Source organism: Cheilinus undulatus, linkage group 11, assembly GCF_018320785.1.
Source record: "Cheilinus undulatus linkage group 11, ASM1832078v1, whole genome shotgun sequence".
Taxonomy (NCBI): Eukaryota; Metazoa; Chordata; class Actinopteri; order Labriformes; family Labridae; genus Cheilinus; species Cheilinus undulatus.
The window spans coordinates 46,502,565-46,521,931 of record NC_054875.1 but is presented as its reverse complement, the minus strand read 5'-3'; the positions used below and the strand labels follow the sequence as shown (position 1 = coordinate 46,521,931).

Genomic DNA, 19,367 nt, shown 5'->3' with positions numbered 1-19,367 from the left:
TACGTTTTTTTTTTGTTTTTGTTTTTTACGATTATTGATAAAAATCAGATTTAGATGAATTTTTCAGTACTTTAACCCGTTTAATGCCAGTTTGAAGGCATAAAATCTCTTTGTTTTTAATGTGGAAAAACACAAAAAAATGAAATTATTTCCATAAACTGCATGAAAATTGGATTTTCTTGAAGGGGATTATCACAGCCTTTACTATAACAATGATGAGCAGCTACTTTGATATTAATGCATTTTTATTTTTTTCACGCTGTAAGATGGAACAAATGGACACCTTACATAATGGCAATAAGACTATTATACATTAATATTTTTACCACCTTTTTTGCACAATTTTTTCATCAACATGAGACCTGATGAGAAATTAAAATTTGTATAAATTTTCAGAAAATTAACCCTTTAAATGCAAGTTTTAAAGGCATAAAATCCCCTTGCTTTTAATGCAAATAATACAAAAAAAGGAAATTTTCCACACAGAGACATCCATTTAAGCACTTTTCAATCAGTTATTATCTGGTGATTGGAAACCAGGAAGAAGGCTTGCATTTTTCCTTTATGCTAAATATAGAAAAATGGCTGACAGTTTGAAGTAGTGGCAACCGAATGAAAGTCTGACACCACAAATGCATGTGTTTTTTTTTTTTTACTGCAATGGCTTGGGGATCAAACATTGTGGTTTCAAAGGGACATTTTTGGTCACAAGGGTGCCGAGTGTGCACAAAAAGTGTGCAGAGCTTATTATTGAACCCTAACAGGTTCAAAATTCTATCAAAAAAAACCTGCCCTCCAAAATCTCTGTTGCTATCACTAACATAAAAGGCCTCAGGAGTCTCTACAGGTTAACTCTAAAGAAGGTAGATGTGTAGAGAAATGTGTTTTGGTGCTATAAAAGTGCATTTTTTCAAACATGAGTCTAACACCCTGCTGTCTTCCTGTCCCAGGTCTTTGAGGAGCTTCTTCTCGATGCAGACTGGAGCGTGAACGCAGGCAGCTGGATGTGGCTGTCATGCAGTTCATTTTTCCAGCAGTTTTTCCACTGCTACTGCCCCGTGGGCTTCGGCCGGCGCACCGACCCCAACGGGGACTTCATCAGGTGGGTACCTTTCCTCCCATCGCCCATTGGTGACAACTGCTGACCCACCACCTGGATGGCACCCTTCCTCCCTCTGTCTCTCTGGAGCACACACATGCATGAAGACTAGAGGACACAGAGAGGGAGAAAGACACAATTCAGGTCTTATGTTTAGAGCAGGGTCATCTTTAAGGGCAGGTTAAATAGTTGAGGCAAGATTTAGGACATGAAGGGGGTTGCTGTCAAGACATTACCTTCATACTTTGGGTTTGAATGCTAAGGAAATCCTTTAAACTAACTTGAGATAGCTTCTTAGAGGACGGCTAAGTGTTAACACCACAAATAGATGAAGAACGAAGAGGGACACACAGCCTTAGTTTAGGAGATAAATCAGAGAGAGGGAGAGAGATGGAGGGATAAAGGGGGACCACCAGATCTCTGGGTAAGTGACTGAAAAAGAAAATCCATCCTTCCCTCTTCTCCTTTTTTATTTTTAGCCGTCATGTTCATGTTCTTTTCTGTGTGAACTTCAGCACTGTAGTTTTTTAAATCAGGCATGTCTATGGTAATAATTTCAGTGTCCACTTTTTTGCGTGCCTTTTTTAATGTCTGTGACTGTTCCTTTGGTGATTGTGTAAGCGTGCAGTCATCTTTAGTTTCAGTATTCATTTATATTTTTATATCTTTTTACCAGCAGATGATTTAAACCTCGCAGGCGTAGATGAACTCTTCTCTTTCTCTCGTTGTGGCTCTGTGTTTGTGTTTTGGCTCATCTGTTTTTGGGGGGATTGGGGGAAAAGTTCAGCTATCCCTCTCCCCTTCGTAGATTGTAGTTGATTGCTTTTAAGGTGATTAGCCGTTCCCACGCCCCACCCCACCCCACCCCCCGCCCCCCACCATCCAGGCGCAGCCGGGCTGCCCGGTCAGGGCTGCCTTGGGTGGAAGTTGGGGAACGTGTTGAGAAATCGGAGGTCCGTTTGTTTTTCTTTACTTGCCTGTGAGACCCTGAGGGACGGGGCCCCAGCAGCATTCTCTGGGCAGGTTTGTGACTCGGTGGCGTCTCATTACGTCAAAAGGGATTCTGACCGCTTGGTAGGGAAATGTGCACGCCTCGCCTGCATTCGTTAGGTAGAGGACTATAAAGCATTCCCCAGAGGGTAGCGAGGAGAGGCGTTGGACCAGCTGGAGCTCTGCCATCGCAGGGATGCACGGAGCCGGTCCATTGTCCAGACGCTGGACAAAGCCCCTCATCCGACCCTTTGTGAAATGTTCAGTGGTGCTCTACTTAGGTGAATGCAGCCCTGCCGGTTCAGGTGGGCCTGGAGCAGCGGCTGGTTGATAAACACTCACAGACGCTTCTTTGAAAATCCTTCCAACACTGACAAACTTCATCTAGATACAGCTCAAAAAGCAAAGTCAGGTTAAGCTTTTTTTTACTTGTGATTCTCAGTCAAAATTAGACTTAAGTTGGTGTTAAGATTACTAGAATTTTAAAAGTTTTTGTCTGACAAAGAAAAATCAAAATGACTCCAGCTAAAGAAGCAAATATGTGTTTAATATAAACTACAAAATAACCTGATGAAGCTCTTAATGTAGAAACACCCAAATCTTGGGTTTGCCTTGGGATTGATCATTTCTACTACTCTCCACCAGATGGCGCCATTTTGACCATATTTGGCATATGGGAAAAAAACATGCTAAACATGCATAAATAATAATGTAAAAAACAATGTTAGTGCTAAACAATGACAAATGCATAACTGTAATAAATCAACTAAAAAAACATCCTTTGACTGTAGCATGTTGAAAATTATTAATTTTTCAGTATTTTTTCATCGAAAAACATGGTGGCATCATGACAAAAACTGGCATTCAGAGGGTTAAATTTTAACTTTGAAGTAAAGAAGCTTTAGTCAAAATAAGAGATAAGTTGGTGTTTAGATTACTAGTATCTTAAAAACGTATTCTCTGACAGAAGAAAATCAAAATGACTCCAGCTAAAGTTGAGTTTTAAAACAGATGGGGTTTTTTTTTATCAGTTTACCAAATAAACTATTAAAATCACCTGAAGCTCTAAATGTAGAAATATCCAAATTTCATTTGTAGTTCTTTAGGTTTTTGAGGATGTGCTTATTGTAAGACATGTGAGCTTCATTCACAATAGAAAAACTGTCATTGAATCAGCTATTTTAGATAGATTTTTTAAAAGGCGTTTTAGGGAAACTAATTAGCCGATAACAATAAATACAATGTTTTGACCAGGGCTGTCAGTATTAATGCATTAATCACAATGCAATTATGGTGAATAATAAGTGTGTTAATTATTTTTATTGATTTGATTGGCCTGCCGCAAATTTGAAATCGCAGAAGGAGCAGTATTTCTTTGACCTGAAATTTGTGTTAAAATACCAGTTTTAAATTTTTTTTGCAGCAGGGATGTTATGCATGGCATATCATACAAACATTCAAGTGCCATTTTATTTTAGAAAAGTCTCTAAAAAATCCTATATTTATTTTTGTACTTTTTTCTTATTAAATATGAGAATGACTAAAACCATTCAATGCAACAATTCATATCTAATTTGCAATATGAGTCGAAATCATCGGAATTAGATATTTTTAAAGAATTGTTCACCCCTTGTTTAGAATAGAAGAGGGTTAAGGAATAACCACATATCAAATTGCAATATTGGAGAAAAAAATTGCAATTAGATTATTTTACAAAATCATTCAGCCCTAATGTAAAATCAGTCCACCACTGCTCCTCAACGCCTCATTTCACTTTAAAAAAACAAATCAAAAGTCATCAGTCATCTTTTTACTCTTCCTGATTTCCTTTTTAATCCATCACGTCCCTTTTCCTCTGTTAAGTTATTGTCATATCATGCGATCTATCCAATCAATTTCTTTGAAAATAAAAGCAGGTTTGAATCAGTCAGGAAGTCAAATGCTCTTACTTAAAGACAAAAACAGGTTTTACATGTAAATAAGAGAATTTCAAAATGCAACAAAGAAAGGGGAGACTAATCCTGATCAACAGCAGAAGTTTGGAGATTAACTGAGATTAGAAAATAAGTTCAAAGGCTCTAGTTATGACTGAATGAATTGCACATCAATGTTTTAAGGTCTTGGCAAATATCCCATGTTACTGAAACTGAAATACTGAAACCATTCAAAACATGCCTAAAAATAAACATTTTTCACAAAACGACAGTGAAACCAACAAATTGGCAAAATTAAGGTAAAAACTGAAGCAAAATCCAGAGCTCTTCTAACCATGGCAGAATGCTTAAAACTGAAACTAACAAAAATAAATTTGATCGTGTTCTAAAGAGAATATTTTAATCTTTCTGCTGCAAAAATGAGATTCTTATGGCTATTATATCCTTCTTGTTAATCATCATTTATAAGATTTTTTATTGTCAAGATTTACTGTTAAGATTACACTAAACAATCTAAGAAGGTTTTGCAAATGCACATAAGATTAAAGCATTATGATGTAATAATTAAGATAAATGACACCTGAACGCCAACTTACTCAGTGCATCATCCCGACATCAACACCACCCGCTGTCCTCTGCAGGACCGCTTGTTTCCGGCAGGTCGCGGATCTTCCTGGCAAAAGGGTTGTGGTCCCTTTTGGTGAAATGAGGGGGCCCCCTAGTGGGCCAGCCCAGAGTGTGACGCTGTGGTTTGTGGGAGGGGAACTGTCAGCAGCGAGGGGGGGGGGCTCTGGGCCTGCTGACCACTTAAAAGACAACTACCACAGTCTGAGGGACGGGGGAGCAGGCATGAGCTCTTTTCTCAGTCCACCACTGTCTGATGCTGAGGGAGGGGGGGAGGGGGCCTGGAGCTGTGAGGTATAATGGAAGACTTCTGTCATCGACCCACGGCATGTAGATTTAGATTTTTATAGCTTAAGAAGTTTTCTGTTGAAGCTAGGGCTGTAGATGCAGAGCTTGAAGAACTGTGCCTGTTAATATTAACATATGACATTTTAGCTAAAACCCAATGGTTAAAGACATTAAAATCACACTTTCTCAGGTTTTTTTATTTAAATAAGGGTAGATTTGGAGAACTCTCGATGGCAGAACTTTTTCCACTATACACCAGCTCCGGTCAGATTTGGATGGCAGGGTGGGGGGAGGGCTGCGGGTGGGTGGGGGTCAATACACTCTGCTTTCTAACTTCGTGTTACAGTAGACGTCTCCTAGCAGCATCCACCAAAGCGGCGGTGAACTCTCTAGCGACGGGGTGATGGAGAGCCATCTCGCCGCATGTGTTGGCCCACAAGGCAGCACCGCCCTCAACCCTCTTACCCCCACCCCCCCTCCTCCAAACTGTCCTCTCTCTCTCTGACCCTGTTTACACCTTGCATTTAAATCCATGCTGGGCGTCTGGGGACCAAGTGGTTCGCTTTAACGGAAGGTGTGGATGCACATCAGTAATACTGAAGACGGTTTGGAATCTGTGTATGGAGGTGGTCAGGGTCTGGTCTGCTATGCGTACTAGCGTTAAAGGACACCCCGATGACCTGATGTACTCAGAGAGCTGAAAGCAGAGATATGTAGCTCCAGCTATGCCATTTTAAAGTACGTAACGCCGGGTGAGTACAAGAAAACCTGGCTGCAGACATCGGATATCCATAAATGCATAAAAGCATACATAATATGAAATGCATAATACATACATTTTATTATATCTAGATGTTAATCTGGGGTTTTGCCTCTGAATCGGTCATTTTTACTACTCTCCACCAGATGGCATCAATTTGACAATTTTTGGTATATGGAGAAAAACATGCTAAACCTGCAAAAAACAGTAATGCAAAAAAAAATCAATGTTGCTGCTAAACTGTGGCATACACTTAACTTAATGAATTAGCTAAAAAAACTTACTTTGATGCATACATATTTAAAATAATTCATTTTCAGTATTTTTTGATTGAAAATCATGGTGGCATCATGACAAAAACTGGCATTCAAAGGGTTAAAATCTTTAAAAAAAAAAATTATACTTGATATAAATAATTAGGTCGATTGTAGGTGAAAAAAGTATCCCAGTAAAAGTAGAATACATTTTAATTTAGAATATTTTTTATAGCTACTGTGTGAAAAACACATTCTTGCACTTAGTAGCTTGAGAGTCAGTGTTTACATAGAAAATAATTCTGCATTAAAATCAATGTTGCTGCTAATAATCGACAGGTCTCAGGCTGTAATTATTCAACAGAAAAAAACTCTGCATGTAGTGTATTGAAAAATAATTATTTATTTTTTTTTGGTTTGGTTTGGTTTTCCAGCAAAAGACATGGTTGGACTAAAACTGGTGTTCAACGGTTAATATCTTTTCATGAATATTTGATACCAATAGTAAGGTCAGTTGTCTTTTTGTAAAAAAAGAATAAAATATTAGTGTATTTTTTTTTCATAGCTACCATATGAAAAGCACATTTTGCACTTAGCAGCTTGAGTGTGACTAATATCAAAGCAATCTCTAAGGGCTTATCAGACTTTCAACCACACGAGTCCTACCGAAATCTTCCCTTTGCAGAGAGAGGTTTTTGCACGCCTCCAGAAAGGCTTCGGCATGAATTTTAGCCAACAAGCTCCGCCGTTCCAACACTATGATCAGGTCTTACTGTCAAACTCAGGTTGCTAAAGGAGTTGCACGTGCCTACTACCTCATTTTGTCTTGTTGCTCTGATTGGCCTAAAAGTAATGTGACAAACAAAATTTTGTCCAATCACTTTTAACAAATTTACTGAAAAGTTCCACCCTTCCTAAACACTTTGCATGGGGGGTTTCCCAGATAAATATGAAATATATCAATGCAATGGAAATTTGAAAGTCTATCTTAGGTGTCAGGTTAGGTAAAATGATGATTGTAAATTTAAATGTATGAATAGGCAGATAGTTTTTAGGGAAGTGTAAAGTTTTCCTCTCTCTTTCTTCTTCTTCTCTACTCTTCCTAAAAGCCAGGTTGAAAGCAGTGGATGGTGGTAAATGCAGATTCTAGTGGTGCATGCACTATTGCAAGTCAGCCATGCACGTATGCATGCATGCATTTTTATGTCAACTACACATGTTTACTGATGTCCAAAGTCTGCAGCCAGGAGCCTCTCTGTGCGTATAGCACAGATACATCAAAGGATAGAAGTTGATTTAAAGAAATTGATAGCGTGAAGCATCATAGCAACTCAGCGTTTTTTCTGTTCAACTTTGCTCAAGGGCCAGATGGAAAATGCCACAAGGATGACATACGGGCTGTTAATCATCTAAAAAGCTGGCAAATGATCTCTGTTTGAAGTCGGCACGCTATAAAGAACAGTCGGTTTGGTGTCCGAATACCCAGCAAGGATGTTAATGCAAAGTGTAAACAGGGTCTCTGCCTCCCAACGGTGCACGGTCACTTCCCACACCTCCAAGGCTCCACTTGCTCCCCCCTCCCCCTTCTCCTACTCCTCTACCTCTCTCTGTCTCCCCTCCTCGGACTCGGTAAGGTGGGACCAGATGCAGTAGGTAGGTGGCTTCTCTTTGTCACACGGAGGAAACCCCAGACTTCAGCAGGGTTGTCAGATGTCGACTTCTCTTGTTGCAGTCAGTTTTTTCATCTTTTGGAGGATCTGCGGTGTGGCAGTCGGCTGTCACACCAACTTTACTCTCTCTGTAAACGTTGTTTGGGACCACAGCCCCTCGTTTTTTTTTGTTTGTTTGTTTGTTTGTTTTTTCCTACGTTGTGATCTGTAGCTCTCATGGTGCACTGCGATGCTAACTCACCTCAGTGCCAGAATCTGCACAAGTCCACAGCGGCTTTGTTTTCATAGTCTCATATACTGTAGCCATGCTGTGCATTGTTGTGGTTGTTTGTAGCTTTCATTTTGTAGCACCTACTCTCCATAATACCTGTAAGCATGAAGTGCTGAAGACCAGCATGCTCTTATCAGTTACAGTACATGCTAAGTCTGCAAACTACAACTCAAGAATTCAGTTTGAATGCCTTAAATGAGAACAATAATGCACTAATATTACCTGATTACTACTGCTCTGCATTTTAAATGTCAATGTCGTTTCATTTAAAATAACAAAAGCACTGAAAACATGTTCTTTTAGAAGCTATTCTTCAAGTTTGATTTAAGTTTAAGGTTATGTTAGAGTTTTGACCCATTTTGACTTTTGCACCCCTGCATCTCTCCCTGATTTACTCTGCAACCTTCCACGTCCTGCTGATGCAAGACAGCGAATCTAATGTCTCCCTGTGCTTCCAGACGTTACTTACCTATCCTCCGAGGTTTCCCTGCTAAGTTCATCTACGACCCGTGGAACGCCCCCGAGTCCGTGCAGGCGGCGGCGAAGTGCATAATCGGAGTCCATTACCCGAAGCCCATGGTGCACCACGCAGAGGCAAGCCGGCTCAACATAGAGAGGATGAAGCAGATCTACCAGCAACTGAGCCGATACAGAGGACTGGGTAAGGGATCCAGGAGTTAAGGCTGGCTCTATACTTTCACTGCCTGTGCTGCAAAAACTGAATATGTAGCCAAAGACTGTTTGGGCAAGGTTAATGTGTTTGCCAAAAATAAAATGCACGTCTTCAGATATGGCAGCTATTTAGGCTTCCCTTGATGTTTAAACACACCATATACTTGAAATTTCCCCAAATTTTTGATGGAATTGAGATGAATATGTGACAGGGTTTTCACCCCAGCTCCACTTGTCATTTTTCCTACAACCGTGGTAAAATTTCTGTGTGAAGTCAAGGTCAGCTGATAAGTAAACCAGGGTGGAAGCACCCACAAAATCTGGGTATAGTTTGACCGACTGACCGACCTAAAATACGTGCCTTAACACACACCATTGTGCGATGCTGACTCACTTTCCATGACATGAATGATTTAGATAACTCTCCAACTATGAGCTCATAATTGTCATCCCTATCTGTTGAGGCTTGTTTGCGGTTAAACCTGAATGTTTTACAACCTGGCTGTTGAAAGCAACAACCACTGAAAGTTTTCCTGAGTTTTGCAACAGCCATCATCTTACTTGATCAGTTCTGTGAATAAAAAATACATACTTGCACAACAGTCTACATGTAATGATCATTGGAACTTTCCTGAAACCTCTGACCCCCTGAAGACAGGGTTTTCATCTTTCTTCCAGATAAAGTGAAAGGGATAGTAGTAGTGACATAACATGAAGAACATGTTTTCACAAAATCTGTATTTAATATAAACATAACATTATTTTTACCTTATTCAACATGACACAACAGATGTACCTCTGTATAGTCATACATACTGTGATACAAGGTGGCTACAAAGAAGAAGTAGAATGACCAGTTTGAATAGTTTAGATAAACTGCCCTTGTTGGAAGATAGAACATTAAAAACATCTCTGTGTTTTCTGCTCTCAGGCCTGCTGGCTTCAGTGCCGTCCACCAATGGAAACGGGAACGGAGGAATGATGGCCTACTCTCCTGGAGAGCAGCAGCCAGGGACCAACAACAACAACAACTCACATTGTATGTCGATTGTATCAAAATAAATATGTGCCAAAGGCCGTGTTGGTAATATAAAGAGAGAAAGCAATCTGTTTTCGTCTGTGTGATTTCGTCTCAGTGCCTGGAGTGTCAGGGAGCTCCGTAGCTACCGGTAACGGCAGCGGGAGCATCTTACTCAACTTTGATAATGAAGAACAGACTGGACCGAGTAGTGCTGCACAACAACAGCGACTGCAACCTCACCCACAGCAGCAGCAGCAACAGCAACATCATGGTAGGTCAACCTCAGATCCAACAGATCCCTGTTAGAAAATCTGATAAAGTTAACCCTTAAGGGAGGTTGTGCACATTTCACATGCTTTTCATTCTTCATTGCTTGATAACTTTGGCTGTGTTCATGTATACGGCATGAATTTTGGCAAGATTGTGTATTTTTATTTGATCTTGTTATGTCCAGCTCAGCTTCTGCAGTAATTCTAAAATTTACAAGCACAGTTTACAAGCAAAAGTTACACTCAACCTGTTAAGGGAGGAAAAAAGCACCATTGATCTCACTTTCATTAAAGCATAATGCATGCATTTTATTTTATCAATCTGGGCTTTTGCCTTGGGAATGATCATTTCACTACTCTCCACTAGATGGCGTCATTACAACCATATTTGGCATATGTTGCTGCTAATCACCGACATATCCATAACTGTAATAAGTCAATACAAAAAATTTGCTTTGCGTGTAGCAGATTGAAAATATTCATTTTTCTGTTTTATTTGTCCTTGAAAAACATGCTGGCATCATGACAAAAACCTGGCATTCAAGGATTATTATTATTATTATTTTAATGAATTAAAATTATATATAAATAATTAGATTGGTTATATGTTAAAAAAAAACTCAATTAAAATAGAATAAAATAATACGTTTTTTTACAGCTGCTGGATGGGGAAAAAAAAAACACTTTTTTTGCATCTAGCAGTTTTAGAGTGAGTGTGTGACATTGCACAATGATAATAATGCTTAAAATTCAATGTTGCTGCTAATCACTGACTGACCAGGCTGTAACAATTCAACACAAAAAAATATTTTGCGTGTAGTATATATAACTCGATTCCTTGCAGTTTGCGTACAAAGAACACATTGGAGTGGATGATGCCATCCTCTTCATGCTTCACCGTGCCCTGTCTCACCTGGAGGAACCTGGGCCCGTATTCACAAAGCTTCTGAGAGTCCTCTCAGAGAGCTCCTAACTTAGCCTAAAAATTCCTGGCAAGGAATCTTAGCTTAAGAGTGATTCAGGAAGTTTCTGAGAGCAACTCTGAGCAAGGAGAGGATAGAAACTTTCATCTTAGTGAGGAGGTGTGGTTGACCCCGTTGCTAGGTATGACGCAGTCTTCGAAAAGCTGCGATTGGTTGATACAAAAAGGGAAAAAGACAAAAAAAAATGCGCTTTGCGCTCTTAGTAATGAATGGACAGTAAAATCAACCGATCATATACCTTGGACTGTATTAAGAAATGTGTAATTGTGATATTAATTTTACGTCATGATGATAAAACTCAGAAAAATTCAACTAATTGTGACACAGCTTCAAAATTTATGAACGTACCTCATTCACATGGCGAGTACATTGATTTTGTTATTGTTATGTTTACTGTCCATGCTGGTAATTTTAATACTTTATGTATTTAATATTAACGGTGGACGCAGACTCAGCTGTCAGCAATTCCTGTGATTGCTGGCGTCCTTATGAAAAGCGTTTTGATTTGGCAGAATGACCAAAACAATGAATGAAATGGATATAAAAAGAACTAGAAAGCCCAACTGGACACAGGAGCAGTGCCTGCTGTTGGCACAGCTCGTGGAGGAGAATAAAGGAGTATTAAGAGGGAAATTGGATCCCAGGATCACGGCACAAGGGAAGAGGCAGACTTGGGAGCGCATTACCCAACAAATCAATGCATCGTTCCCTCTCCTTGTGCGCACAGCGAGGAGTGAGAAGCGTTGGTACGTGCTGCAATCCCAAGCGAGAGCGGAGATTGCAGCACATAAGCGAAGTTGTTCTCAAACAGGTGAGTGTTGTAGGCTACCATTTAGGCTATGGCTGCTGACATCGCTTACTTTGATATTAATAATTTTTTGAATTTTATAGAAATTCACATGCTTATTTACTGGACCGTTTAGGGGGTGGATCACCAGCTAAACAGCTGTCACAGGTGGCAGACACTGTGTTTAGCGTGTTGGGAAAGTCAGCCACAAACAATATCCCTGCACGATCAAGCCGGTAGCATGTTATTAAATCACTGTCATTCAACATACGGAGGATATCTCTCCTTCCTCTCTGTCTTTCCGCCATCTTGTCTGTTTAAGACACTCTTAGGCTTCTTAAAAGTCCTCCTCCCTCCTCTTAACAGTTTTTCACCTTAGGAGCTCTCTTAAGGCCTAAGACGCTTTGTGAATAACTTTAATCTTACCAGGGGAAAATTCTGAGAAAAATCTTAGAATTCACGAAATTCTAAGATTTTTCTAAGAATGATGTCACTAAGAGCTACTTTCAGCCTTAGGATGCTTTGTGAATATGGGCCCTGGAGTTTATGTGAGAATCATGTTCTTTGATTTTTCAAACGCATTCAACTCCATCCAACCCACCATACTCAAAGACAAGCTCACGAAGATGGGAGTGGATCCTTCCTGTGTTTCTTAGATCACAGATTACCTGACAGGAAGGCCACAGTTTGTCAGGCTGGGGAACTGTGTTTCTGGGACATTAATGAGCAGTACAGGGGCTCCACAAGGAACTGTCCTGGCTCCATTCCTGTTCACACTGTATACATCAGACTTCAAATACAGCACTGAGTCCTGCCACATTCAGAAATACTCTGATGACACTGCTATCGTGGCATGTATCAGAAATGGACATGAAGCTGTATACAGGGATCTGATAAGTGCCTTCAGTGACTGGAGTCACAAAAACTGCCTGCTACTCAACACCTCAAAGACAAAGGAAATGATCATAGATTTCCGCAGATCCAAACCCCCCACACTTGTGGCGTGGACATGGAGGTGGTGACATCGTATAAATATTTAGGTGTACACCTGGATAAAAAGTTGGACTGGTCTAAAAACATAGACTTCATCTACAAAAAGGGGCAGAGCCGCCTCTTTTGCCTCAGAAGACTCCCGTCAATAGACATCTGCAGTAAGATGCTGCAGATGTTTTATCAGTCTGTGGTGGCAAGTGTTCTGTTTTATGCTGCAGTCTGCTGGGGAGGCAGTGTAAAACACAAGGATGCAAGGCGTCTGAACAAACTGGTTAAAAAAGCTGGCTCTGTGGTCGGAATCAAATTGAACTCATTGGAGGATGAGGTGGATGCATCAGATGCATATGTTTATCTTTTCAAAATTTGGCTGCTCTGTTTTATGTCTTTAACTTTCTTAATCGGGATGCATCAGTTTAATATCAGACAGTCAGTCGTTATCAACCCTGCTGCCAGACATCTGCTATCAGAGAATGAAGTGGTGCATGCTCAGTATTTGCACCTTTAGACACTGCCATTTTATTCCATTCTTCTTTGCAACCCACTCGAGCTCTGCCAGGTTGCGTGGCAATGGGGCATGGATAGCCCTTTGAAAGTCTAGCCACAGATCCTCTATTGGATCAAGGTCTTGGCTTTGACTCGGCCACTCCGGAACATTCCCCTTGTTGTCTTTAAACCATTTCTGTGCAGCTTTCTCTGTGTGCTCCGGCTCATTGTCTTACTGGAAAATAAATCTTCTCCCAAGCTGTAGTTCTCTGTCAGGCTGAATCAGATTGTCCACCAGGATTTTTGTATACTTTGCCACATTCATTTTACCCTCTAGCTTTACAGGCCTACCAGGGCCGGCTGCTGAGAAGCATCCCCACGGCATGATGCTGCCACCACCTTGCTTCACAGTGGGGATGGTGTGTTTGTGGTGATGTCAGTGTTTGGCATCTTGACTGATGGCAAAAAAAGCTCAATTTTGGTCTCATCAGTCCAAAGAACTTTCTTCTTCTTGACCATGGAGTCTCCCACATGCCTTTTGGTGAACTCTAGTCCAGATTAAATCTGAGTTTTCTTCAACAGTGTCTTTCTCTTTGCCACTCTCCCATAAACCTTTGACTGGTGAAGAACCCAGCTAACAGCTGTTGTCTGCAGAGTCTCTCCCATCTCAGCTGCTGAAGCTTGGAACTCCTTCAGAGGTGTCTTGGTGGCCTCTCTCACTAGTCTCATTCTTGCATGCTCACTCAGGTTGTGAGGACAGTCTGATCCAGGCAGATTTACATGTGTGACATATTCCTTCAGTTCTTCATGATGGATTTTACTGAACTCTGGGGGATGTTCAGAGCCTTGGAATGTTTTAGTATACGTCCCCTGACTTTTACTTTTCAATAACCTTTTCCCTGAGTTGCTTGGAGTGTTCTTTTGTCTTCATGGTGTAATGGTAGCCAGGACTACTGCTTAAGCAGTGACTGGACCTTCCAGACACTTTGACTTTAAAGAGGGCTTTCTTTAGAATTTCCTTGTCAAAAAATCCAATATAGTAATGTCAATTACAATAATAATAAAAATCTCTATAACTTCAATATGTTTCTTATAGTTTAAGGGTAAATTAATTGTTAAATGAGTGGATAAATATCTTTCATTGAGGCTTCAGTTTGGTTACTTTTTTTGTGAATGTTTTGCAGGATACCACTCAGTGCCAGACGCCAGTCAGACCATCACCAGCAGCCGACTCTACCACGAGTTTGCTGTGCCTCAACATCCAGGTAAATACCAGTATATTAAAGCTAAAAAGTCCCTCGTCCTTAGGATGCTCTCATATGGAAAGTCTGAGTAGTCTAAGCCTCTCATACCAGTGAAATCAAGGACTTTGTCTTACAGATGATGAATCAGCATCAGATTCACTTCAGCAGAGTGGATCATAGTTTCACACTTGCATAACTTGACCTATTTCTCAATGATCCACCTACAACAAAACTAATGGCAACACGTCTGTTCTTGCCCTCTGCAACATTCAGGACTCCTCCTACACACCAGAAGTGGCATGTCGGGGAAGAGGGAGCGTGAGTCGGAACGTGAAGGCACAGGAGAAAAAGATCAAGCGTCCTGCTCCGTGCACAAGATGCAGAGGCAAAGTACAGAGGTGGGATCGCTGCTCGTTCGCGGCACTTTAACACAAGTTTCATGACACAGATGCCAATGAAACTCTACTAATGAGCCAATCAAAGATGAAAATATCATCTGGTTTTATCTTCTGCATACCATCAGTGATATTTGACTTTAAAAGCAGATGAGTTTTACATGTTTTGGTCTCTACATAGAGGCCTGGAAAGTGCTACTGCCAGTGCTAGTGTGGCCTAAGCTAAACTTTCTTTTTCTCTGCTGTGCTTCTGGCTTTTTGACTTTAAAAGAAAATAAACCTCAACAGAACCCAAGAAAACTGATCTGAGCAAAATTTACCCAAACATCAAGAACCGAGAAGAACCCAAGAACACACTACATGAACCAAAGCAAGACAACTTATGGATCTGTGAGGGAATTCAGCTTGATCACGCACAGTGTGAAGCCATCAGTGCTAGACCAGGTGTGTGTGAGCTGACTGGCCCTGATGAGGGCCAGGTGTGGCAAGCTGATATAGACACCTGAGCTGCAGCACTCTGTGCTGACTTATTAACTCACCTTCAGAGGTTTTGAGAGCATCTCTCTGTGTTTTCTTGGGTGGTTTCTTGAAAGAGTTTGCAAAAAACATATAAGAAAATTTGTATAACAAATCTTCAGTTTATCATTCACTTGAAGACCATTGCGTCAGGGCTAAGAGTTTTAACGCAGCCATTTTTTGGTAGTGGCCTTTGTATTTCGTTTTTGAGTGTTCTCAGTCTCCCAAGTGATTTCATTATGTTGTCGGCTGCTTGGCAGCAGTGGTTTAGTTTTTTCTTTATATTTCATGTGGGAGCTTTTGGGTTATCTCTAATCAGCATAAACATTTTGTTTTCTTTCCCCTTTCCCTATTGATCATTCGCGATTTTAGTAGTTATCCTTTATTGGATAACTTTTTGAAACCCATTATCTGCATTTGTGTCCCACTGCCCCTCCATCCTGACAGGATCTAAGAGACGGGCGGCAACCCGGGCAACAAAAGAACCCGGCTTAATAAATAAAGACCTAAAATTAGACTTAAGGACCAAAGATATGCTATATATGGACAAAAGTATTCGGCCGACTGACCATTCCACCACCAGGAATCCATGTACTTTAACATGGACTTGGCCCTCCTTTTGCAGCTATAAAAGCCTCCTCTCTTCCTGGAAGGCTTTCCACAAGATTTTGGAGTATTTCTGTGGGAAATTGTGCCCTTTCATTCTGTATAATTCATTAATAAGATCAGGCACTGATGTTGTACCAGAAGGCCTGGCTTGCAGTCTCCATTCCAGTTAATCCCAAAGGTTCTGGATGGGATTGAGGTCAGAGCTCTGCGCAGGCCAGTCAAGTTCTTCCACACTAAACTCATCAAACCACGTCTTTATAGTCCTTGCTTTGGAATGGGACATGGGTAGCAATGGCTGCCAATGGTGTAGCATTTAGCTTAAATTAAACTATGGTATAATGGCAGTTTTATCAGAACTGGACCACATTTCTTCATTAAATAAAGAGCAAAGAACGGCAATGAAAGCTTTTCATGAAGAAGATGTATTCACTCTTCTCCTGACCGGCCTCAGCCCAAGTTTTATGCACCAATAAGCTCCAGAACTCCGAAGTTCTGGAGCTCAGAAGCTCCGAGCTGTGCATGCCTACTACCTTATTTTTTCTGGTCGCTCTGATTGGCCTGTAATGACCGTGACAGACAGAATGTTCATCCAATCATCCTCAGAGAATATTGGAAGAGTCATGCCACCCCAAACACTTTGTGAGGTTTCAGTCTATCTGGTATGTCAGGTTACTGGTTTTGGTCTGACCTACTCAATAATTGGACTTCTGCTGCCTGCATGCAATTGTTCTGAGTACTGTCCTGCTTCAAAGTCTATATTGCAATCAACTTCCAAATCTTAAATAACTGCTCAAGAATGTACATTTTCTTTAAAAAGTCATTTCATTTCTGTAGTTGCTTTTGCTCAACTTTGAGCTGCTGCATGCCCAAAATCCAAGCTGTGACTATTTTAGTGTTTGAAGATTTCTTAATACAGGCCATAATGATTTAAATGGGACAGAGAAAATAAGAGAAACACATCCCTGTAGAATTCAAAAGTTTTGATCTTTTTTAACCTAAGATCAAAATGATCTTAGGTTAAATCAAAGCGATGGCTGAATGATTTGCAGAAATAATCTTATTGTGATTTTTTTTTCCCCCATTTGATACGTGATTTTTCTTAGGTTAATCTCTTAGGTTAATCTTGTGTATTTCTCAAAAAATTCAAGCAATTAACAATTCTATAAATTATTCTATGTGTATTGAAAACAAATAATTTCAGAAGCAATTTATCCATAGTAGCATGAATCTGAATCTGGGGTGTAACAAGCTTTAAGTAATAAAGGAGGTGGCAGGGGTGGGGGAGGTGAAGCTGGCTACCAGCTGATCACAGCTGGGGTAGGACTTTTGTGAAGTAACGCTAGGCTTCATCAGTTTTAAATATGAGCTAACTATTTTTGCTCATATTGCAAATATAATATCATTTGCTTTGTTTAGAGGCATTATCATTCTTATGTCACTCATTTTGATCAAGAAAAACATCCATTCAACATGAAAAGGAGGATTTTTGTCAACCATTATAAAAAATTGACACTTGAATGTTTGAATAATGTGCACAAAATCTCTACCACTGCAAATACTAAAAAATTTCCCAGTCCTAATCAAAACCTCCAGAAGAATTTTAACAACTGATCTATAGTGAGCAAATTTGTTGTTGTTTTGTTGTTTTGTGAACTTAATACAGATCCAGCTGATTTTATGGGGTTTTGTTTATATCTCTTAGAACAGAATTTTTTTTTTTTTTTTTTTTTAATACGTGTGATGTATTACAGCATGGAACTGCTGTATTTCTATGACATTAACATCAGAGTGAGAAAGGACCTGAGTTACAGGATTTTTTCATCCATAAATCGTGCAGTTATTAATATTCCAGATACTTTATGATATCATATCTTCTAAAATGCACCAATGTAGGTAGAGATCCTAAAATAATCCCTGTACTATTCACTAGAGAAACATGCATGCTTTTAAAGACAGATAAAAAATAAAGAAAGATTCAGGTGTAGGTGTGTTGATGTCACTCGTGCGTCTGAGTCACAGATGTAATTTTTGAGGTTTTAAATGTCATGTTAATGTAAACACAACATAACAGTAAACGATACTGACACAGCATATTGTAAATGTCATGTAGCATTTAAAAAATGAAACCACATCGCTGTGGATACTGTTACAGTGCAACAATTGTTTCTGCTTCCTCCACTGAATAAATATTTTGACACTGCGTCAAAGCGGAGGCACCAGGCTTTCCAAATGTCAGCTCCACTATAAAATATACAAAGCAGTAAAAGCTCTGAATATGCAAAACAATGGATAGAGTGAACACTGAGAGGAATGATGCACTGTTTGGTGGACTGTTTGGTCCACCATAGTAAAGTTACTATAGCAGAGCAGCATTTGTTCTATTTTTATTCCACATAAATGAATCAGGTCTAGATTCAAAACTTTAGAACACTTAAATACTCAGAGCCTGATTATTGGATATGCAGCAGCTCAAAGTCAAGTCAAAGCAACTAAAGAAATGAAACAACTTTATAACTTTACTTTTTGGGCAGTTATTTAATATTGACCTCACCAAGAGCAAAGTGACTTGGAGGTTGATTGCAGTGAACAAACTTTGGTGCAGGACAGTACTTTGCATAACTAAATGCAGTCAGCAGAATCCAATCATTGAGTTGGTCAGACCAAAACCAGTAACTTGACATGCCAGGTCCATTGCAGGGATATATTTCACATTCATCTGGGAAAGCTCCCATACAAAGTGTTTCGGATAGAGCAGGACTTCTCAAGTTCTTAGAAAGTGATTGGACAAATGATCTTTCTGTCAAGTCATTACGGGCCAATCAGAGCAGAGGCATGCATAGTAGGCATGCGTAGCTCCGTTAGTAACCTGAGCTCGACAGTAAGGTTTTATTGTAGTTTATTTAGGGAGCTGGTTGTTGGATGAAACTCATGTCGAGGCCTATTGATTAAAGAAAAAACATCACTAAGAGAAGCTTTCAGTATGCTCCTCTTTTAATACAGAAATGCTGTCAAGATCTGATAAAAACTCTCACTATAGTTACATCTTAGCTAACAGCTTCACCGGTGACAATCAGTTCTAGCGGCTTGCAATACAACCAATCTTTGCTTTTAGCAGACTTACACCAATGCAGGTCAGGAGGAGGGCGTAAATATTTTCTTCTTTTGAAAGGCTTTCTGTGCAATTCTTTGCCCTTGTTTTGATAAAGAAATGTGGTCCAGTTCTGATAAAACTGCTGCTATACTGTAAGCTACATCTGAGCTAATCGCTACGCCAGTGTACTGGAAGGCGGTAATGAGTGCACATACCACCTTTCAGTACTGCTAAACCCGCCTCATTCTTCTCAAATGACCCTTTTTGGTCAGGTCCCATCTCAGACCTGAAACAGTCATTTCAGATTGGAGCCCTGCATGATGGATTTGTCTGATGGCAGACAAGGAGTCTGGCTATATGGGGGTGTCTAGCCATGGGTCCCCTGCAAGAACAAAGCATGCTGTTTGACTAGCC

At 40.1% G+C, this 19,367-nt stretch overlaps 1 protein-coding gene across 1 annotated transcript in view; it reads left to right on the top strand.

Annotated features, from left to right (window-relative positions):
• The window catches only part of LOC121517405 (cryptochrome-1-like), a 58,164-nt gene that overhangs the window by 33,133 nt on the left and 5,664 nt on the right, over positions 1-19,367 (top strand). The window contains exons 9-14 of the mRNA XM_041799130.1: positions 951-1,102; positions 8,349-8,551; positions 9,494-9,601; positions 9,699-9,854; positions 14,283-14,363; positions 14,616-14,740. Coding sequence (XP_041655064.1) covers positions 951-1,102; positions 8,349-8,551; positions 9,494-9,601; positions 9,699-9,854; positions 14,283-14,363; positions 14,616-14,740 — 825 coding nt within the window. The remainder of the gene's footprint in view (positions 1-950; positions 1,103-8,348; positions 8,552-9,493; positions 9,602-9,698; positions 9,855-14,282; positions 14,364-14,615; positions 14,741-19,367) is intronic.